Here is a 15,456-nt window from a genome sequence, read left to right on the forward strand (position 1 = left end):
TGTCCAAACAACCTCCCTAGAAGGCCCTGTTCTGACCCTAAACATGGTGTATACAGTACAGAGCAGACAGAGCAACGCTAACAATAACATTATACTGTCCTTAACATCAAAAGGGAACTCAGTATTTTCAAAAACTGTTGTAGCAGGTCTGAAAGAGAAGAAGGAGGTGAGAGGCTGGAAACAACTATCCCCCCCTGTTCCCCCAAAGGGCTGGGTGCGATTTTTAATAAGGCCCCAGAGGTAGCAACCCAAACCAGGACAGTCAGATTACCTTACAGCATAGTTAAAAAGGAGAGTCTAAACTCTACTGTGTGCTTCTGCTAATTCTGACACCAGTGATACCAAATGTTGCCATTGAAAAATATTTGTACTATAACAGGTTACCAGCACACCTACTCTTGTTTCCTCGTAGAAAAAGAAGGCAGACCTACCTTTAAAAATTTCTTCCTATACTGCATTTCAGTAATTGTGTTTTCAAAAATAAACTAAACAGATACCATCATGGAGTTTCTTGGCTTCTCTCTGTAATGCTATTCCTGAGGCATATGCTTCTATACATCCTTGGCTACCACACAGGCACTCTGGTCCATCTAAGGATACGACAATATGCCCAAGCTCAGCAGCACAGAAAGAACTGCCATGGATCAGTTCATGCTGATGAATGATTCCACCTCCGATTCCTGCAAAGGTATGAAAACTTCTATGGTTAGAAAAAAGACAAACAACCACCCCACAACAGTTTTTAAAGGCCCCAGTTCTGCAGGACTGATATTTCCTTATTCTAATACAGACAAGATAAAATAATTTGCATCAGTGATGATCTACACTGGAAATCAAAAATTACTGGTTACTAAAAGAACTCTTCTCCATTTGACACACCTAATAAGCAAGCTCACAGCTCCCTCCTATTCATATATGTATCAAAATTATATATAATGCTTATCTTTTCTTAAAAAGCCTATGGATGGTACTGAACTATGGCAGATCTTTTTAAGCTTGTGAGTCATGCTCTTTATACAGAAAACTGTCCTTCCAGGTGGCCTTAAAATTTTGCACTTCAGAGAAGTTTTAATGCTGTACTGAGACAGTTAAACCTGTGTGCTAAAGAGCCAGGACACTAAAACCTGCAGGTCTCTGCTGCCCCTTCTCAAACTCTGGGTGTGGACTGATCAGCTAGTTATTACTGCCACCATCTAAAGGACTATATACTTAACAAATGAGAAAAGTTACCCCACATTTGCATTTGAGTTATACTAAGCATCATCTCTCATATTTAGTTGCTTATATTCTAGATACATTTCCTGATCTGACTTGTATTTCTGAAAGAGAATTAAGCTATAAAGCTGAAAAAATGCAAAATTATTCCAGTTAAAGTTGCCTAGATTTTCCTTACTTGCCTGCATAGCTGTATCAGGCAGAATTTCTTTTATCAAGAAGCTTAAACTGTGGAAGAGGTTTCATTTGCCTGAATAAATTAAAAAGTACCCTAAAAGACACAAATAAGAATAGCAAAAGGATTTTTGGTTTAAGAACCTAAAATATTAGGGTTTTCTAGGCATAGTGGTAGTGTTTATATTTTTAAGATCAGCTGAGCCTCTAAGTGATGCTACTGGACTTTGGGTTTCATTGAACTGTAACACACCCACCTGTACCAGTAATGAGTGTTACAAAATTTTCTACTCCTTTTCCATGACCAAATTTCCTCTCTGCTAGAGCAGCACAGTTTCCATCATTGTCCACCCAGACTGGCAGGTGAAGAGCATCAGATATTGGAGTTCTGAGATCCACAGAGCTCCACTCCTGAATGAGTTTTGTAGAGTGAAGCACAATTCCTTCTCGGGGGTTTACACGTCCACCTGTGGAAATACCTAAGTCCCAGAAACATAGGAGAGAAAAATCAAAACAAAGTCTCTGTGATACTTAAGTAAAAGACCTGTTTTTCTTTTTGTAATGACAAGAATTTTCATTTCTAATACTAGGCTTTGAAGCAGAGCATGGAGTAAAAATTTCCTAAGTATTACTGGCAGTGCAACTTTTGACATGTAAAGGTACAGAATCATGGAAAGGGGGGGGTTGGAAGGGACCTCCGGAGATCATCTACTCCAACCCCTCTGCAAAAGCAGGTTCACCTAAAGCAGGTTGCACAGGATTGTGTCTGGGTGGGTTTTGAGTATCTCCAGAGAAGGAGACTCCACAACCTCTCCAGGCAGTGTGTTTCAGTGCTCAGTTACCCTTAAAGCAAAGGAGGTAATTCGTAGAATGCCACTGCTCTAATCACAGTGCACCAAGTGTCCTTAAGACCGACTAGATAGGTATAGGTTAATGTTAAGTCAAAGAATTAATTTTCCTACTTCAGGCAAGGTTGCAGCAAATCACTTAATAGGTGTGTTTCTTGTTAATCATGTACAAAACACATATTAGCAAACTGTACAAAATAAATTATTCAAATCCTGAAAAATTACTAATGTCCTGAAGTCTGCTGTAACTCTCAAGTCTTAGGATGACCAGGATTTAGTCATCCTAGGATGACTAAAGATTTAGGAAAAGAATCACTGGACCAGTGATTTCTACTTAAAAATACACTGTTTTTGTGAAAAATCAAATCTGTTCAGAGATTTGTCTACTGAACAGAATAATAACCAGTAACAGGCACTATTAGCCAAACCAGTTTTCCCTAGCTAGAGAGGCTTCCAAAGTTGATAGACTCTCTTGGGACCTTTGAAAAGCAGGGCATTATTATGGAGGTATTTAGCTCTAGAAATGAAGTTTGAACATTTTATTGTAGTGCTATTTCTCTACAGATGGTTCCAGGGTTAACATTATAATGGAAAGCAGCCACAAAACTTCTAAGACAAGCAGCTGAACCGAACATTAAAGCTGTAAGAGAGATCTAATTTGAAGGTCTTACATTTCTTCTTATGGCTTTGTGTTCTTAACATGGTTTTTAAAGAATACAACATCTTCAAATTAACTTTTCTTGTGTCATTCAAATAAGTTTTGGTCTGGAACAAACTACTTTTCCTACAGAGTACTTCTCAGCTAAAATGAAGATTCTATGTCCTCCTTAAAAATTCAGGACACATTAATCAACACCCTCATAAATAACTGTAACATGTAAGGTCAAACATCCCAGTCACCATTAAACTGAAGAAGTCCTGTCTGGTATAAACAGCTTAATGTGGAACTCTACTGCAGGTGCAAGTAAACTGGAAGTCAGCAAAAAGGCTGCTTTTGTCAGCTGCAAATTTATTCCTTAACATTCTAGCCATTTTAGTCTGCCCTAGCATAACTGAGGACTCTGCTGCACGGTCGATCCTAGCCCTAAAGAAAGGCTTACAGATGGTAGAAGAATCTTGACTCAGCTGCAGTTGTTTCAAGAGCTGTTTTGATATAAATCTGATTCACAACTCCAAGACAGCAGGGAGCTTCAAAATCCATAAAAGCTACGTACCACACTTTTTACATATAGTTTACTTAGCTGATTGTTTTCATGGCTGTTACAAACTGGAGAAACCTCAGTCTTTATAGCCAGCTTCTCATTTTCACAGTCGTTTTAAAAAGCTTGTTTAATATAATTTATGATTTAAGAGCTTAAAATACAAGAGATCCATTTTAGAAAGATGTTTTAAATTAATGAGTAGTGATTTAATTCTTAGATGAAAAGACAAAGTTAGTATTTGTTAACTTACCTACTCCCAAAATCCTGCAGTTTACATTTACTGCCTCTGATGCAGCCTCTACACACATCTTCAGAATTAATTCCAGTCTGTCTTCATAGGTTTTAGGGTTCAGCTGGGTATACTTCTTAACTATTTCACCCTAGAAATTAAAAACAACAAAAGAAATGTTGTTTTTAGAGAAATGTACTTAATGATGAAATGTCTCCTTAATTTAAATTACAGGTCAATTTGAAGATAGAGAGCTATTACTTATCTTTTAAAAAAAAAAACAAAACAGATGCTATGGTTTAGATCTCAGGACTACAGGCAAGATTCCTGACAGGCAAGTTGTCAAGATTCCTGACAACTCTGGGGGACAAGTTTGCAGGATTAGGCATTACATTCCACTCCTGTAATCAGCCTCCCCTGTCTGAAATTAAATACACATTTTAAGGAACACATGGCTTGTGTAAGGAAATATCACCAGAGCTACTGAAAGTGTTGTTGGGCATAAACTGTGATATAGCAACACACTTAAGCTCAACACTAAAGTGTTAAAGAAAAAAAAAAAAGAGTAGCAATTGCTATAAAGAAGAGAAAAAACGCAGTGCTTTAAAAATAAAGTATTTCCAGTTTGACTACATAAAAGGTTTGTGTGGTGTCACAGACACCGCTGTGTAGAGTCAGCCAAAGAGAAATGCTAAGAATTTAAAGGCAAAATTTACTATCCTTTCAGAAATAACTTTTCTTCTAAGCAATTATACTTCTGAGTCACTTGTAATATTTCTGGAGTACCATCTACTGTGATATATCATAGAATCACAGAACAGTTTTGGGTTGGAAGGGACCTCAAAGTTCACCTAGCTCCAAGCTCCATGCTGTGGGCAGGGACACCTTCCACTAGGGCAGGCTGCTCAAAGCCCCATCCATCCTGGCCTTGAACACTCCCAGGGATGGGGCAGCCACAGCTTCTCTGGACAACCTGTTCCAGTGCCTCACCACCCTCACAGTAAAGAATTTTTTCCTAATATCTAATCTAAACCCACTCTCTTTCAGTCTGAAGCCATTACCCTTTGTCCTGTCACTACATGCCCTTGTAAATATGTTGGACAGGGTGGGGAGGATCCAGGAGGAAAGGGTTATTTTTAACCCTAGGAGTCATGCAGTGGTAATAGAAGTATTCATTATGCATGCCTATAAGAAACTAATCTTAAAGAAATGTTCATCTTGCAGGACTAAGCCAGGGATCTGCAGAAGGTACACAGCTTAATAATGTTATTCTCCCTGTTATATCCCATGTACAACGTGTCTGAGTGAATTGCACTAAATTAATGCAACTAAGCAAAGGGGAGTAACAAACATGGTTGACTCATTGTTGCCAAAAGAACTGTCAATGGTTTTGAGTACTAGATCCCACCATCTCAGCATCACATGAGCAAGAGATTTTGTGGATTTTCTATGTTTAGTTTCCTCTTCACTTTTAGTTTGGAAGGGGAGGGAAATCAGAGGAAGTTGTTTTGGAAGACAAGGCTGCAGCAGACATTATGAGAAGACACAACAGCTTTTAAAAGGAATTTTTTAAAACTCAGTTATTTGTGAGAATTACATCTCAGATTCTGCCATTTGCTGTTGAATGTCTATATCTGGTATGTAAATTTTATTATGAAAGTCTGATCCTGTTCACTCTGATTTGCTAGCATTTCAACTATCATAAATGCCAGCTCAAACTACACCCAGCAAAGTGGACAGAATTTTTTTTAAAATTCATTTTCTTCCAGGCTGTGTTGACAGAAAAATGTGTCAATTTTACTTCTAAAAGAATTACACTTTTAAAAGTTGTCTTTAAGACTTCGAAGATCTGTCAGATGTCTTTTAAAAATTCTGGACTGTATCAGCTCACTTAACATAGCCCTTCATCTTTCTGCAGGCATCTTACTTTGCTCTCTGGGTAACTATATCTAACTGATGTAGTCAGCAGCTATGACCCCACACCATCAAACAGGCTTTGCTAGGTTAACATCAGTCTTAGAAGAGCAAACGAGCAGGCAAATTGCATTAAGACTTTAGGAGAGGTGCAACAAATGAGGGAAAAAAAATCTTTATCCTTCAACAACAAAAGTCAGTAGGACTAATTTGCTTTGGAGCTCTTTTGCATCATAAGCCCATATCGTCGCTGCAGGAACAGAACAACAAAGGTCAATGGAGTTTGCAGAATATCCAGAAATACAACTGAATATTTACCTTCATACTGACAATTGCTACTCGGAGATTTGTTCCACCTAGATCCACAGCCAGAGCACTCTGTGTCTCTAGAATATGGTCAATATCCTGAGAGATATTATCTTTGACAGGAGGAAAACAGAATTTCTTTTGCAACGGTTCTTTGAGGTCAATAGATTTAAGGAACTTCAAGATCCTTGGAACAGCATTACCATCTCCATATATTTTTGAGCTGTAATACACATAAAAAAAAAAATCCATGTAATTGGAAGTAACGTTGTAATCTGTAAAATTCTTTATATGACAGAAGACTGTAACACTGTGTAATTACAAAATTATGCTCTGGCTACTATGACAGTACTGCAGCTCACACTACACAAGGCTGTCACAAGATATGGCAGAGTGTGATACTGAAGATCACACAATAGACTGTGCAAGTGTGGCACTAGCTCCATTTTGGAATACAAAACTGGAATGTAGAAAACTGGAAGTTAGTGATGCCAAAAACCCCTGTAAAATTAAGAGTTTGATGAAGGAACCCACATCATAATGCAAAATAACAACATAAAAATTATGGACAGTTTATGTATGTGCTACAGGCCCAAACCAAGATGTACTTATCACACGGATGACAACTACATAATAATAAACTGTACATTCATGTACATCCATTTCTAAAATATCATCATACATGGTGTCAGACATATGGTATTACAGAATTAAGTTTTGTTGCTCTATTTAGGTTCTTAAGAAATATACTTTTGATTCTTGTCCTTACTTGGACAAATATACTCTCCTGAAGTTTACAAGAACTTATACATTAAAGAAATGAGGGTCAGTACTGTAGGGCTGAAGGATAATGAAAAGCATACTGCTATAATTCTGCAGCTTCCCTGGAAGCTTGCAATCAGGATTCTCTACATACCATGCCTGAAGTCAATTCAGCTATGAAGCACTATGTCACAGAATCAAAGAACAGTTAGGGCTGGAAGGGATCTCTGGAGATCATCTAGGCCAATCCCCACGCCAAGGCAGGGTGACCTAGAGCAGGTAACACATCTAGGTGGGATTTTAATGTCTCCAGAGAGGGAGACTCCATGACCTACCTGGGCAGCCTGTTCCAGTGCTCTGCCACCCTCAATGTAAAAGTTCTTCCTCACTTTGAGGTGACACCTGTATTTTGGTTTATGGCTTTTGCACCTCATCCTGTTGCTGGGCACCACTGAAAAGAGTCTGGCACCATCCTCTTGACACCTCCTTTGAGACATCTGTATGTATTGATGAAATCCCTTCTCAGGCTTCTGTTCTTCAGACAGGCCCAGCTTCCACAGTCTCTCCTCATAAGAGAGATTCTCCAGTCCCCTAATCATCTTTGTGGCCCTCTGCTGGAACCTCTCCAGTAACTCCTTGTCTTTCTTGAACCAAGGAGCCCAGCACTGGAGACAGCACTCCAGATGTGGCCTTACTAGGGCTGAATAGAGGGGGAGCATCACTTTCCTTGACCTGCTGACCACACTTTCCAGTGCACCCCAGGATCCAACTGGCCCTCTTGGCTGCAGGGACATGCTGCCAGCTCATGGTCACCTTGACATCCACCAGGACTCCCAGATGCTTCTCTGCAGAGCTGCTCTCTAGTAGGTTCTTATAGTCCTTCCACGTGGCCTGTCCCTTTTTCCACCATTTCATAATTTTTTTTTTGTTTGGAGATTTACTAGAAGCCTCCTGCTCATCCACACATGTCTCCTGCCCCATTTGTCTGATTTCTTGCTCATGGGGACACACTTTTCTTGAGTTTGGCAGTAGTGGTGCTTAAACAATGACCAGCTCTTTGGGAATCCTTTCTCTTCTAGAGCCCTAATCCATGGGATTCCTCCAACCAGGTCTTTGAAGACGCCAAGGAAGACTCTGGAAGTTTAGGGCTCTGGTCCTGCTTACTGTTTTGCTTCCCCCATGCAAGATGCCAAGTTCCACCATCTCATGCTCACTGCACCCAAGGCTGCCTCCAACCTCCACATCTTCAACCAGTCCTTCCTGGCTGGATAGTACAAGGTCTAGCCTTTTGTCATTGGCTCCTCCACCACTTGCATTAAAAAGTTATCTTCAGTGATCTGCAGGAACTTCGTGGACTGTGTGTGCCAAACTGCGTCATCCCTCCAACAAACACCAGGCTGGTCAAAGTCCCCTGGGAGAACCAGGGCCTGTGACTGCAAAGGTATTTCCAGCTGCCCAGAGAAAGCCTCATCAACTTCCTTCTCCTGATCAGGTGGCCTGTAGTTAACACTCACAACAGTGTCACCCTTATTAGCTTGTCCCTTAATTCTTACCCATAAACTCTCAACTTGTTCACCTGCCCCTGGGTAGAGCTCGATACATTCCAGTTGCTCTCTCACATAAAGAGAAACTTTGCTGACCTGTTCTTTCTAAAAAGTACATACCCATCCATGACAACATTCCAGTCGTGAGCTATCCCACCATGTCTCAGTAATTGGAATGAGATCATGGCCTATGACTGTTCTTGTTTATTGTCCACGCTGCACACATTTGCATACAGGCACTTCAGAGAGGATCAGGCAATGGGGTTGCTTGAAGGGGTATAAGAGGATTCACCACTGCCATAAACACCCTTGATGTGTTTAGCCCTATGATTCTTATCTTATTCTATGCACTGGTTGGTATGACCTACTCCCCAGGAGGAAGCAATGGCACAAACATTGCCACTTTGGACCCCAACCCTGAGTCCTTCAGTTTAAAGCCCATTTCACCAAAACTGGCCAGCCTGCCTGCTGCCAAAGATTCTCTTGCCCTTTTTAGACAGGTGGATCCCATCACTTCCTAATAGGATACAATCATTAAAGTACAACCCCTTGTCCTGAAAGCCAAAACCTTCTCAATGGCACCAGCCACAATGCCAAATGTTGAGCTGCATTGTGTCAGCTTCTGGCTGTTCCCATTTCTCTAACCAGTAGGACAGACGAGAAGATGACTGGGACAGTGATGCTTTTTATGTGCCTTGCCAGGCCTTTATGGTCTTCCTTGATCCTGCTCATTTTTTGGCTTGTGGCATCATCTGTACCCACACGAAAAAGTGTCCTTCAGGCACAAGGCAGACGTAGGCACAGGGAATGTTCTCCCCCCATGCTGCTCCTGTGGAACAAGCTCTCTTAATCATGCTATCTAAGTTTTAACATATGAATTTTGTCCTCTTGGCTTTCTGTTGAATGTTAAATTACTAGTTATATCAAAACATTACGAGTGACATTTTGCTCTACAAATATGAATGTGCATACCAGACATTGCACTATGATTCGGAAACGAAAGTAATTTGTAACCTCAGATTAGCACGTTAAAAGCACTCCCATCAAATACAGTGAACCACCTCAGGACTAAATGCTTTTTACTCCACTGCTTTAACATCCCTTCAGATGAATTAAGACAACTGTACTCACCATGGATATTGCTTACCAAACTGAAGCTGTAGAGCATGCAGAATCTTATCCTGTGTATCAGCATCACGAACGTGAAGAACATTTTCACCTAGATGACAAAAGTCAACAAAATAGGAAAGATCAGTTCCTCAAATTACATTAGAGTATAAGAACTGCTTTAGAAATGAAAAAAATTGTTACTTTTCTTTCCTCTGAGGAGGAAAGATGCCCACCAGATCAACGTTGCTCTGTATCAATTATGTGCCTCCCCTTGCTCCCAATAAAGCAATGGTGACACCTATGATACAATATCCTGTACTACAGAACACTAGCAAGTGTTTGTGTTCCCCAGAACTCTATTATTAACAATGCACAAATGAAAACGGGATAAATGGCTATTTGGGCCTTGTCTATATACCTGAAATCCCACAATACAACTACTTCCTGAAGTGGTGAGCAGTTCATATTTTGGAAGTGAAATTTTTACACTTATCAAACATCAAATTAGCTATGAAGTAAAACAATTAGTTACCTATTCTGCTAAATGGAATTCACTGCAAATGGAGATATATTTTCACTTGTCTATAGATAAAAGCCCCGTTATCTTATGTATCACACATAAGCAGGACTAACATGATAGAGGTATAGCAAGTGAAGCTTTAAAATGGGTGAAAAATCACGTTGCGCAAGTGATACTGCAAGATGGCCTCTATTAAGTGTTCATTTGACTTTATCCTGGGAAGGAAAAAAAAACCCCTCAGAACCAGAAGGAAATCAGTCAAGGAAGCACGTACCTGTTTCTCTTCCCGTCTGACGTGTCCCCAGGTTAATGACAGGTGTACCAAATGCTCCCACCTCTCTGACACCACAGCTGCTGTTACCGATCATACAACCAGCATGAGCAACCAGCTGAATGAACTGGTCAAATGGGACATGCTTTACTGCCCGAAAATTGGGATGATGTTCGATGCCCTTCTTCCTCATCACGCGAACCATCTCTTTGCTTCCTGCAGAAAAACAAGGTAGAATAAATTACTCGAGTTCTATTTTAAAATGGAAGTCCAGACAAGTAAAGGAGACAGCAGCTAGCCATTCACTCAGTTGCCAGCTCTGAGTAAGTTTTGTTCTCTTATTATTTAAGTTGCATAGCTAGGCACATGAGCCCACGTTTGACCCAAAAATCCACTGCAAAAGCCCCTTCATAGTTTGAAGTTAATTTACGAGGCACTAATATTGCTCCTACATGTCACATGACTTCCCTTCTAAAGGACCCTTTTATGTGTCCCTCTGTCACGAAAGTATTCTACTCACCTGCATCCACATTAGGGAACAGAACAAGTGTTCTCTTGTTGAAGGAGATGAGTGCATCTAGTGTCAGCTCAAACATCTTTATGGAATGTTTAATATCTGTGGTTACAGGATGTTGGAGAGCAACTATATAATCTCTAGTTTTGACATCTTCACCTGTCCAAATGGAGGCAAAGAAAGAATTTTTTTAATTGGCATGGAATACCAAGAGGAAGGAAGGTCATACTTTTGAAAATACTGATGTGAAAGCCTGAAGAGTGAAGGCACTGAATGGGATACCTAACACGTAAGTATCAATGCTACAATAAACCTGAAGGGAGTTACAGGGTGATCTACCCTGTTATTTGCCTCTTTAAGCACATTACATAACTTTATAGAGACCACTACCTAAACCTCAGCAAACTGTTAACTTGCAAGCCTACCTCTAAAGCTTTGCAAGACTATACCAGGATCAAGGAGCTGTTCTCACAACAGTGTAAACCTGCAATAAATCCTGAAGCTGCTCTGATTTTCCATCACTTGTCCATCCTCAAGCAAAACTTCATTTCCATTTCTTTAAAACAGTCAGTCATACTTGTTTTAGTACATTTGATAGAAACTGATCTGCAAAACATACTGATCAAGAAAGACTCCAGCTTCCAACTACACAGGTTAGTGCACCCTATAGGAGACTGCTTTGGTAAAGATAAAAAGAAAGCACAACCCCCCATTATTTACAGGATTTGTAAGTCAATGAAAGTGAAACACCAAGCCCCTTTGGTGCATGTTGCCTTGTTGCAGTGCATTCCTCAAAAAAAAGTTCATAATACAAATTCTGTTAGATTTTCTTTTTATATTAGGCCTGAGCAGCTTTGATTCTATTTAAACACATCCTTTACACGAAAATAACTGTTCATGTAAGACTGTTACTGTTTTTCAGTTGTTCAGCCCAGAGAAATTACCCATTTAAGGAGTTACTTTTTCGACTTGACAAAAGGACCAGAAGTGTTCACTAGGACAGATTTGGAGCTTTTTGGCTATACAAGGCAGGCTACACAACAAAAGAAAAAGAAAGGAAACGTAGAAAGAAAGAAATACCAGGTACTATTATCAAATATATTGTTTTTTTGGACTGCTAACCTAGTTACTGAGTCTGTCTAGTGTTGAAAGTCACAGGAAAAACATAAGAAGTGGAGTGCTTACCTAGCCACACGCGTATAATACTCATGTAGTCCTTGTTTTTGGCAGAGAGAAGCTTGTCATATGAGGGACAGCCCGCCAAAAGGATGCGGTCGTGGTCTTCACACATGGCTATCAAGTGCTGCTCTGCACTCCTCGTGCAGCACACGTGGTAATGGGCCAGCTTGGTTATGGCATGTCTGATGGAGTCATCGATGGTCCCGCTGACTTCCCCACCCTCAATGTGGAGGATGCGAATGTTCATCAGGGCTGCAGATGTGGCCAGGGCCAGAGCGTCGAATCTGTCCCCGTGAACTATCATTATGTCAGGTTTCAGGCGGTTGAGGACATCTGGTAACTTGACTAATGCAAGGCCCACTGACTCCACCATAGCTGCCTCATCCTCCCCTCTCACAATGGTGTGTAATCTTGTATGGATGTCGAAGTCATCTTGTTCAATCATACGATAGGTATTACTGAAGGTAAGAGAAGAAGGGTGAGAGTAAACACAGCTTGGGTTTTACAGCAACACAGCCTGACAAAATAAATGCAAACTGGAACAGCTGCACCGGGGTTTGAACAAAGGCTTGCTTATCACATCTCCTTCTTTAAGAAAAATTGGTTTTTAAGATTTTAACAGAATATTCTCATCCATGTGAAGATTCTGCCTCATATTGCAAGCAACAAGTTTTTCTAGACATCTTTAATGAGGAGATTGGCTGAACATGTTCTGGAAATCCTCAAAAATCAAACTCTTTGTTCATGTGTTTGCAGAGCCTTTCAGAGAATAGATATGGCACAATTTCCTTTCAGAAAAGGTATGTTTATCGACTTCACTGGACAACTGTATAAATACAACAGACACAATGCAAAGATGAGGCCTGTATGCTCAAGGAAAACATCCTGCAGCTAGGATATATTATTCACATTCTATATTTGAGCTGTATCAAGACTCTGCACAAAGCCTTAAGTTCAACGGAAAACAGGCTTTCATGCCAAAGAAAAAAGTTTTTCCACACATACTACCAGCTTTAGTCCACAATAAGAAAGTTAAAACACTCCTTGAATACTGAGAATTATTATTGTTTACAGTAATGTATGTGAAATAGAAGAGATCACACATCTGCATAAAATTACCTGTTTACAACAGTCACTAAAACTGACCTTAGCAGTCTGCACACTACTGGAATTCCTGTCTGGACCGTGAGAGAAAAAACACAGAAGTTTTCCAATTTTGTTTTCAATCCATCCGACATTCACTGTCTTAGTAAAAGGATTACATTTTTAAACTGATTTAAACTGGATTTAATTTTCATTAAATTTACTCTTCTACTCATATTCTGCAACTTAGTATCTCACAATCTGCAAGCTGAGCCGAGATGGCAAAGACTATAAAGTGCTCCAACTCAAGTAAAGAAGTGATTCCCATTTTGCACAACTAAAGGAAACTCTATCTATCTATTTGATTCTGCTCAGTGCTGTAACACAGGATATATTGCCTACAAGTAACTTGTAAGGTAATTTGTATTTCTTTTTGGTTTTTTTGTGTGGTTTTTTTTGGGTTTTTTTTGGTTTTTTTTAAAGGCAAATCCTTTTTGTTTTACTGAGTGAAGTGGCTCAGATTTTTATAGCATAAAGCTGCATTATATTTCCAACTCCACTTAAAAATACCCTTCATATACCTGCCTTTTTCTCTAATATGTGCATTTACCTCAAAAAAACTTCCTTCTCTTTGCTTCTGTATTTTTTTGCCTTTTGAAAGGTCAAAATCTAGGGAACAAATGTTTGTGCATTTCTGATGGTTTTGTTTCTTTTACTATCCTCCACACATTTCAGTAACAAACATTTCACAGGATCACTGTCATTTGATTTCTGCTGCTGTTGACTACCCTCCTCACATCCCTAGAACACATATCCCTAGGATTCCCCAGATTAAGGATTGCAGGGCTAGGCCCTGAAAAAAAAACCAAACAAGCAGTACCTTGGTTTTAGGATGCTTATCACAAAGCAACTAACAGCAACATCATCTGTCAGATCAAAATCTCTATTGATTGCTTTGTGCATTACAACTCATTTATAATAGAAACAAATGCTAAACACCTTGGAACTGGGAAAGAAGTATTTCATATTATTTTGCACAAGTCTTGCAGACAGCAAAGGATTATGGAATATAGAAAAATCAGGGCGATGTTTCTCCTCATTAGCAAATGAAAGGGATTATTGTATTTCTCCAATCAGACAGGATGCAATCCAACATGCTAACCTGTCAGGAAGTTTGTTTTTTTTCTTTCTTGTCTGGTTTTGTTTTGGATCAGGTTAGTTTTGTGGCCTTGAATTCACCTTGCTGTGTTGTTGGATGGAAACAATGTCCAGCACAAAGCAAGGAACAGAGCAAAGAACATGTAGAAAGAGAACGGTCACCAGTGGAAATTCCTGTTTTAGCAGAGTGACATAATATAACTTCCTCCCATCCTAACTTACAAAATGCCAAAATTTCTCATTGCAAAGACCAAAAAGTGTCTTTACTTGAAGATATGCTTATACATTTCTAAAAGTTCAGAAATGCTGGTATGCTGCAGACTTTAAGCTGAAGTCTGATTTTGTCTTGCAAAGTAAGTGTTTTCCTATCTACTCCACTTACTGAGCCCAATCTGGCAAATGCAGCCAGAGGAAAACCAAACACAATCCCAGCAAGAATATGCACGCTGTTCCTTCTATCCTTTTCACCTGGCATGTGGGAAGCCCTTCCAAAGGAAGGAATTTAGACCAAGACATTTCATTCTCCCAGGAAGGTGATCTGACTGCTTACTGGTGAGGTGTTATGGAGGGGGACCCTAATCTTCCCTGCCTGACCATACCTAATATATCTATCAGTTATTTATTTTGTCAGAAAGAGACAACCAACCTTTCCTACTTCCACAGTCCTGGAAGTGAGAACTAACAGTATTCCCCTGGGATATGGAATACGTAAGTACTTTGTCCAATAACTATGCAAAGTGGAAGAGCTGCAACTTAAAATGACTGAGGAGTATCTTTTCTCTGTGAAAATTAAAAAACTGTAGCACATTTTCATTCGATAATCACCAGATTCTTACAGAAAAATGAAGGAACTGAGTTTCTCACTTCATACAGTCTGTGATCCTGCTGAAGAGCTCGATTACAGCACTTAAAAGAAAACCTTCTAAAACTCCAAGACTGGTTGAAAAAATCCTAGAAGTATGCAATCTCAGAAGGAGCCACAAAATAAAACGGAATCTGAAAAAAAATCTTAGAACTTTGTTGCTTACACTGACAATCCCAAGACTCTTTTTACCTAACATTCATGGTATCATTGCTAACACCCCAGAAACAGATCGGTAGAAAGATAAAAATTCACCTTACCCATAATCATCAATCAGGTGGGAACCAAGCACTACGACATCAAGCTCAAAAAACTGTGGTTCTGCCTTAATACCAAACATAATGGGAGCTAATTTTGAATAATCAGCACGGTTGCAAGTAGCAACACAAACACGAAGTTTGTGGTTGTTTCCATTCTTCTCCATGACTTCCTTTTGTTTCTGTTTCGAAAGATTCTTGAAGTACACTTCCTGGCATAAGAGAGAAAAAAAAAGTGTGTCATTAGTAATAGTCATTTACTTGCAGTAAAGGGTACACTTCATGAACAGTACACACAAGTACAGTCC

General features: G+C 39.7%; 1 protein-coding gene and 1 long non-coding RNA gene across 8 annotated transcripts in view; one reads left to right on the plus strand and one right to left on the minus strand.

Annotated features, from left to right (window-relative positions):
* The window catches only part of GNE (glucosamine (UDP-N-acetyl)-2-epimerase/N-acetylmannosamine kinase), a 35,982-nt gene that overhangs the window by 6,716 nt on the left and 13,810 nt on the right, over positions 1-15,456 (minus strand). For all 7 annotated transcript variants that reach the window (XM_017833753.1, XM_017833754.1, XM_017833760.1 and 4 more), the window contains exons 2-10: positions 15,152-15,360; positions 11,795-12,246; positions 10,616-10,768; positions 10,099-10,311; positions 9,326-9,413; positions 5,901-6,111; positions 3,690-3,819; positions 1,647-1,868; positions 498-680 (exon numbers count right to left, since the gene is read on the minus strand). In XM_017833753.1, coding sequence (XP_017689242.1) covers positions 498-680; positions 1,647-1,868; positions 3,690-3,819; positions 5,901-6,111; positions 9,326-9,413; positions 10,099-10,311; positions 10,616-10,768; positions 11,795-12,246; positions 15,152-15,360 — 1,861 coding nt within the window. The remainder of the gene's footprint in view (positions 1-497; positions 681-1,646; positions 1,869-3,689; positions 3,820-5,900; positions 6,112-9,325; positions 9,414-10,098; positions 10,312-10,615; positions 10,769-11,794; positions 12,247-15,151; positions 15,361-15,456) is intronic.
* On the plus strand, positions 10,714-11,954 carry LOC108506589. Its single transcript, XR_001877806.1, has 3 exons — positions 10,714-10,898; positions 11,532-11,692; positions 11,840-11,954. It is a non-coding gene; the product is annotated as an uncharacterized LOC108506589 (long non-coding RNA).

Source organism: Lepidothrix coronata, unplaced genomic scaffold (assembly GCF_001604755.1).
Source record: "Lepidothrix coronata isolate B3197 unplaced genomic scaffold, Lepidothrix_coronata-1.0 Scaffold220, whole genome shotgun sequence".
NCBI classification, from domain to species: Eukaryota; Metazoa; Chordata; class Aves; order Passeriformes; family Pipridae; genus Lepidothrix; species Lepidothrix coronata.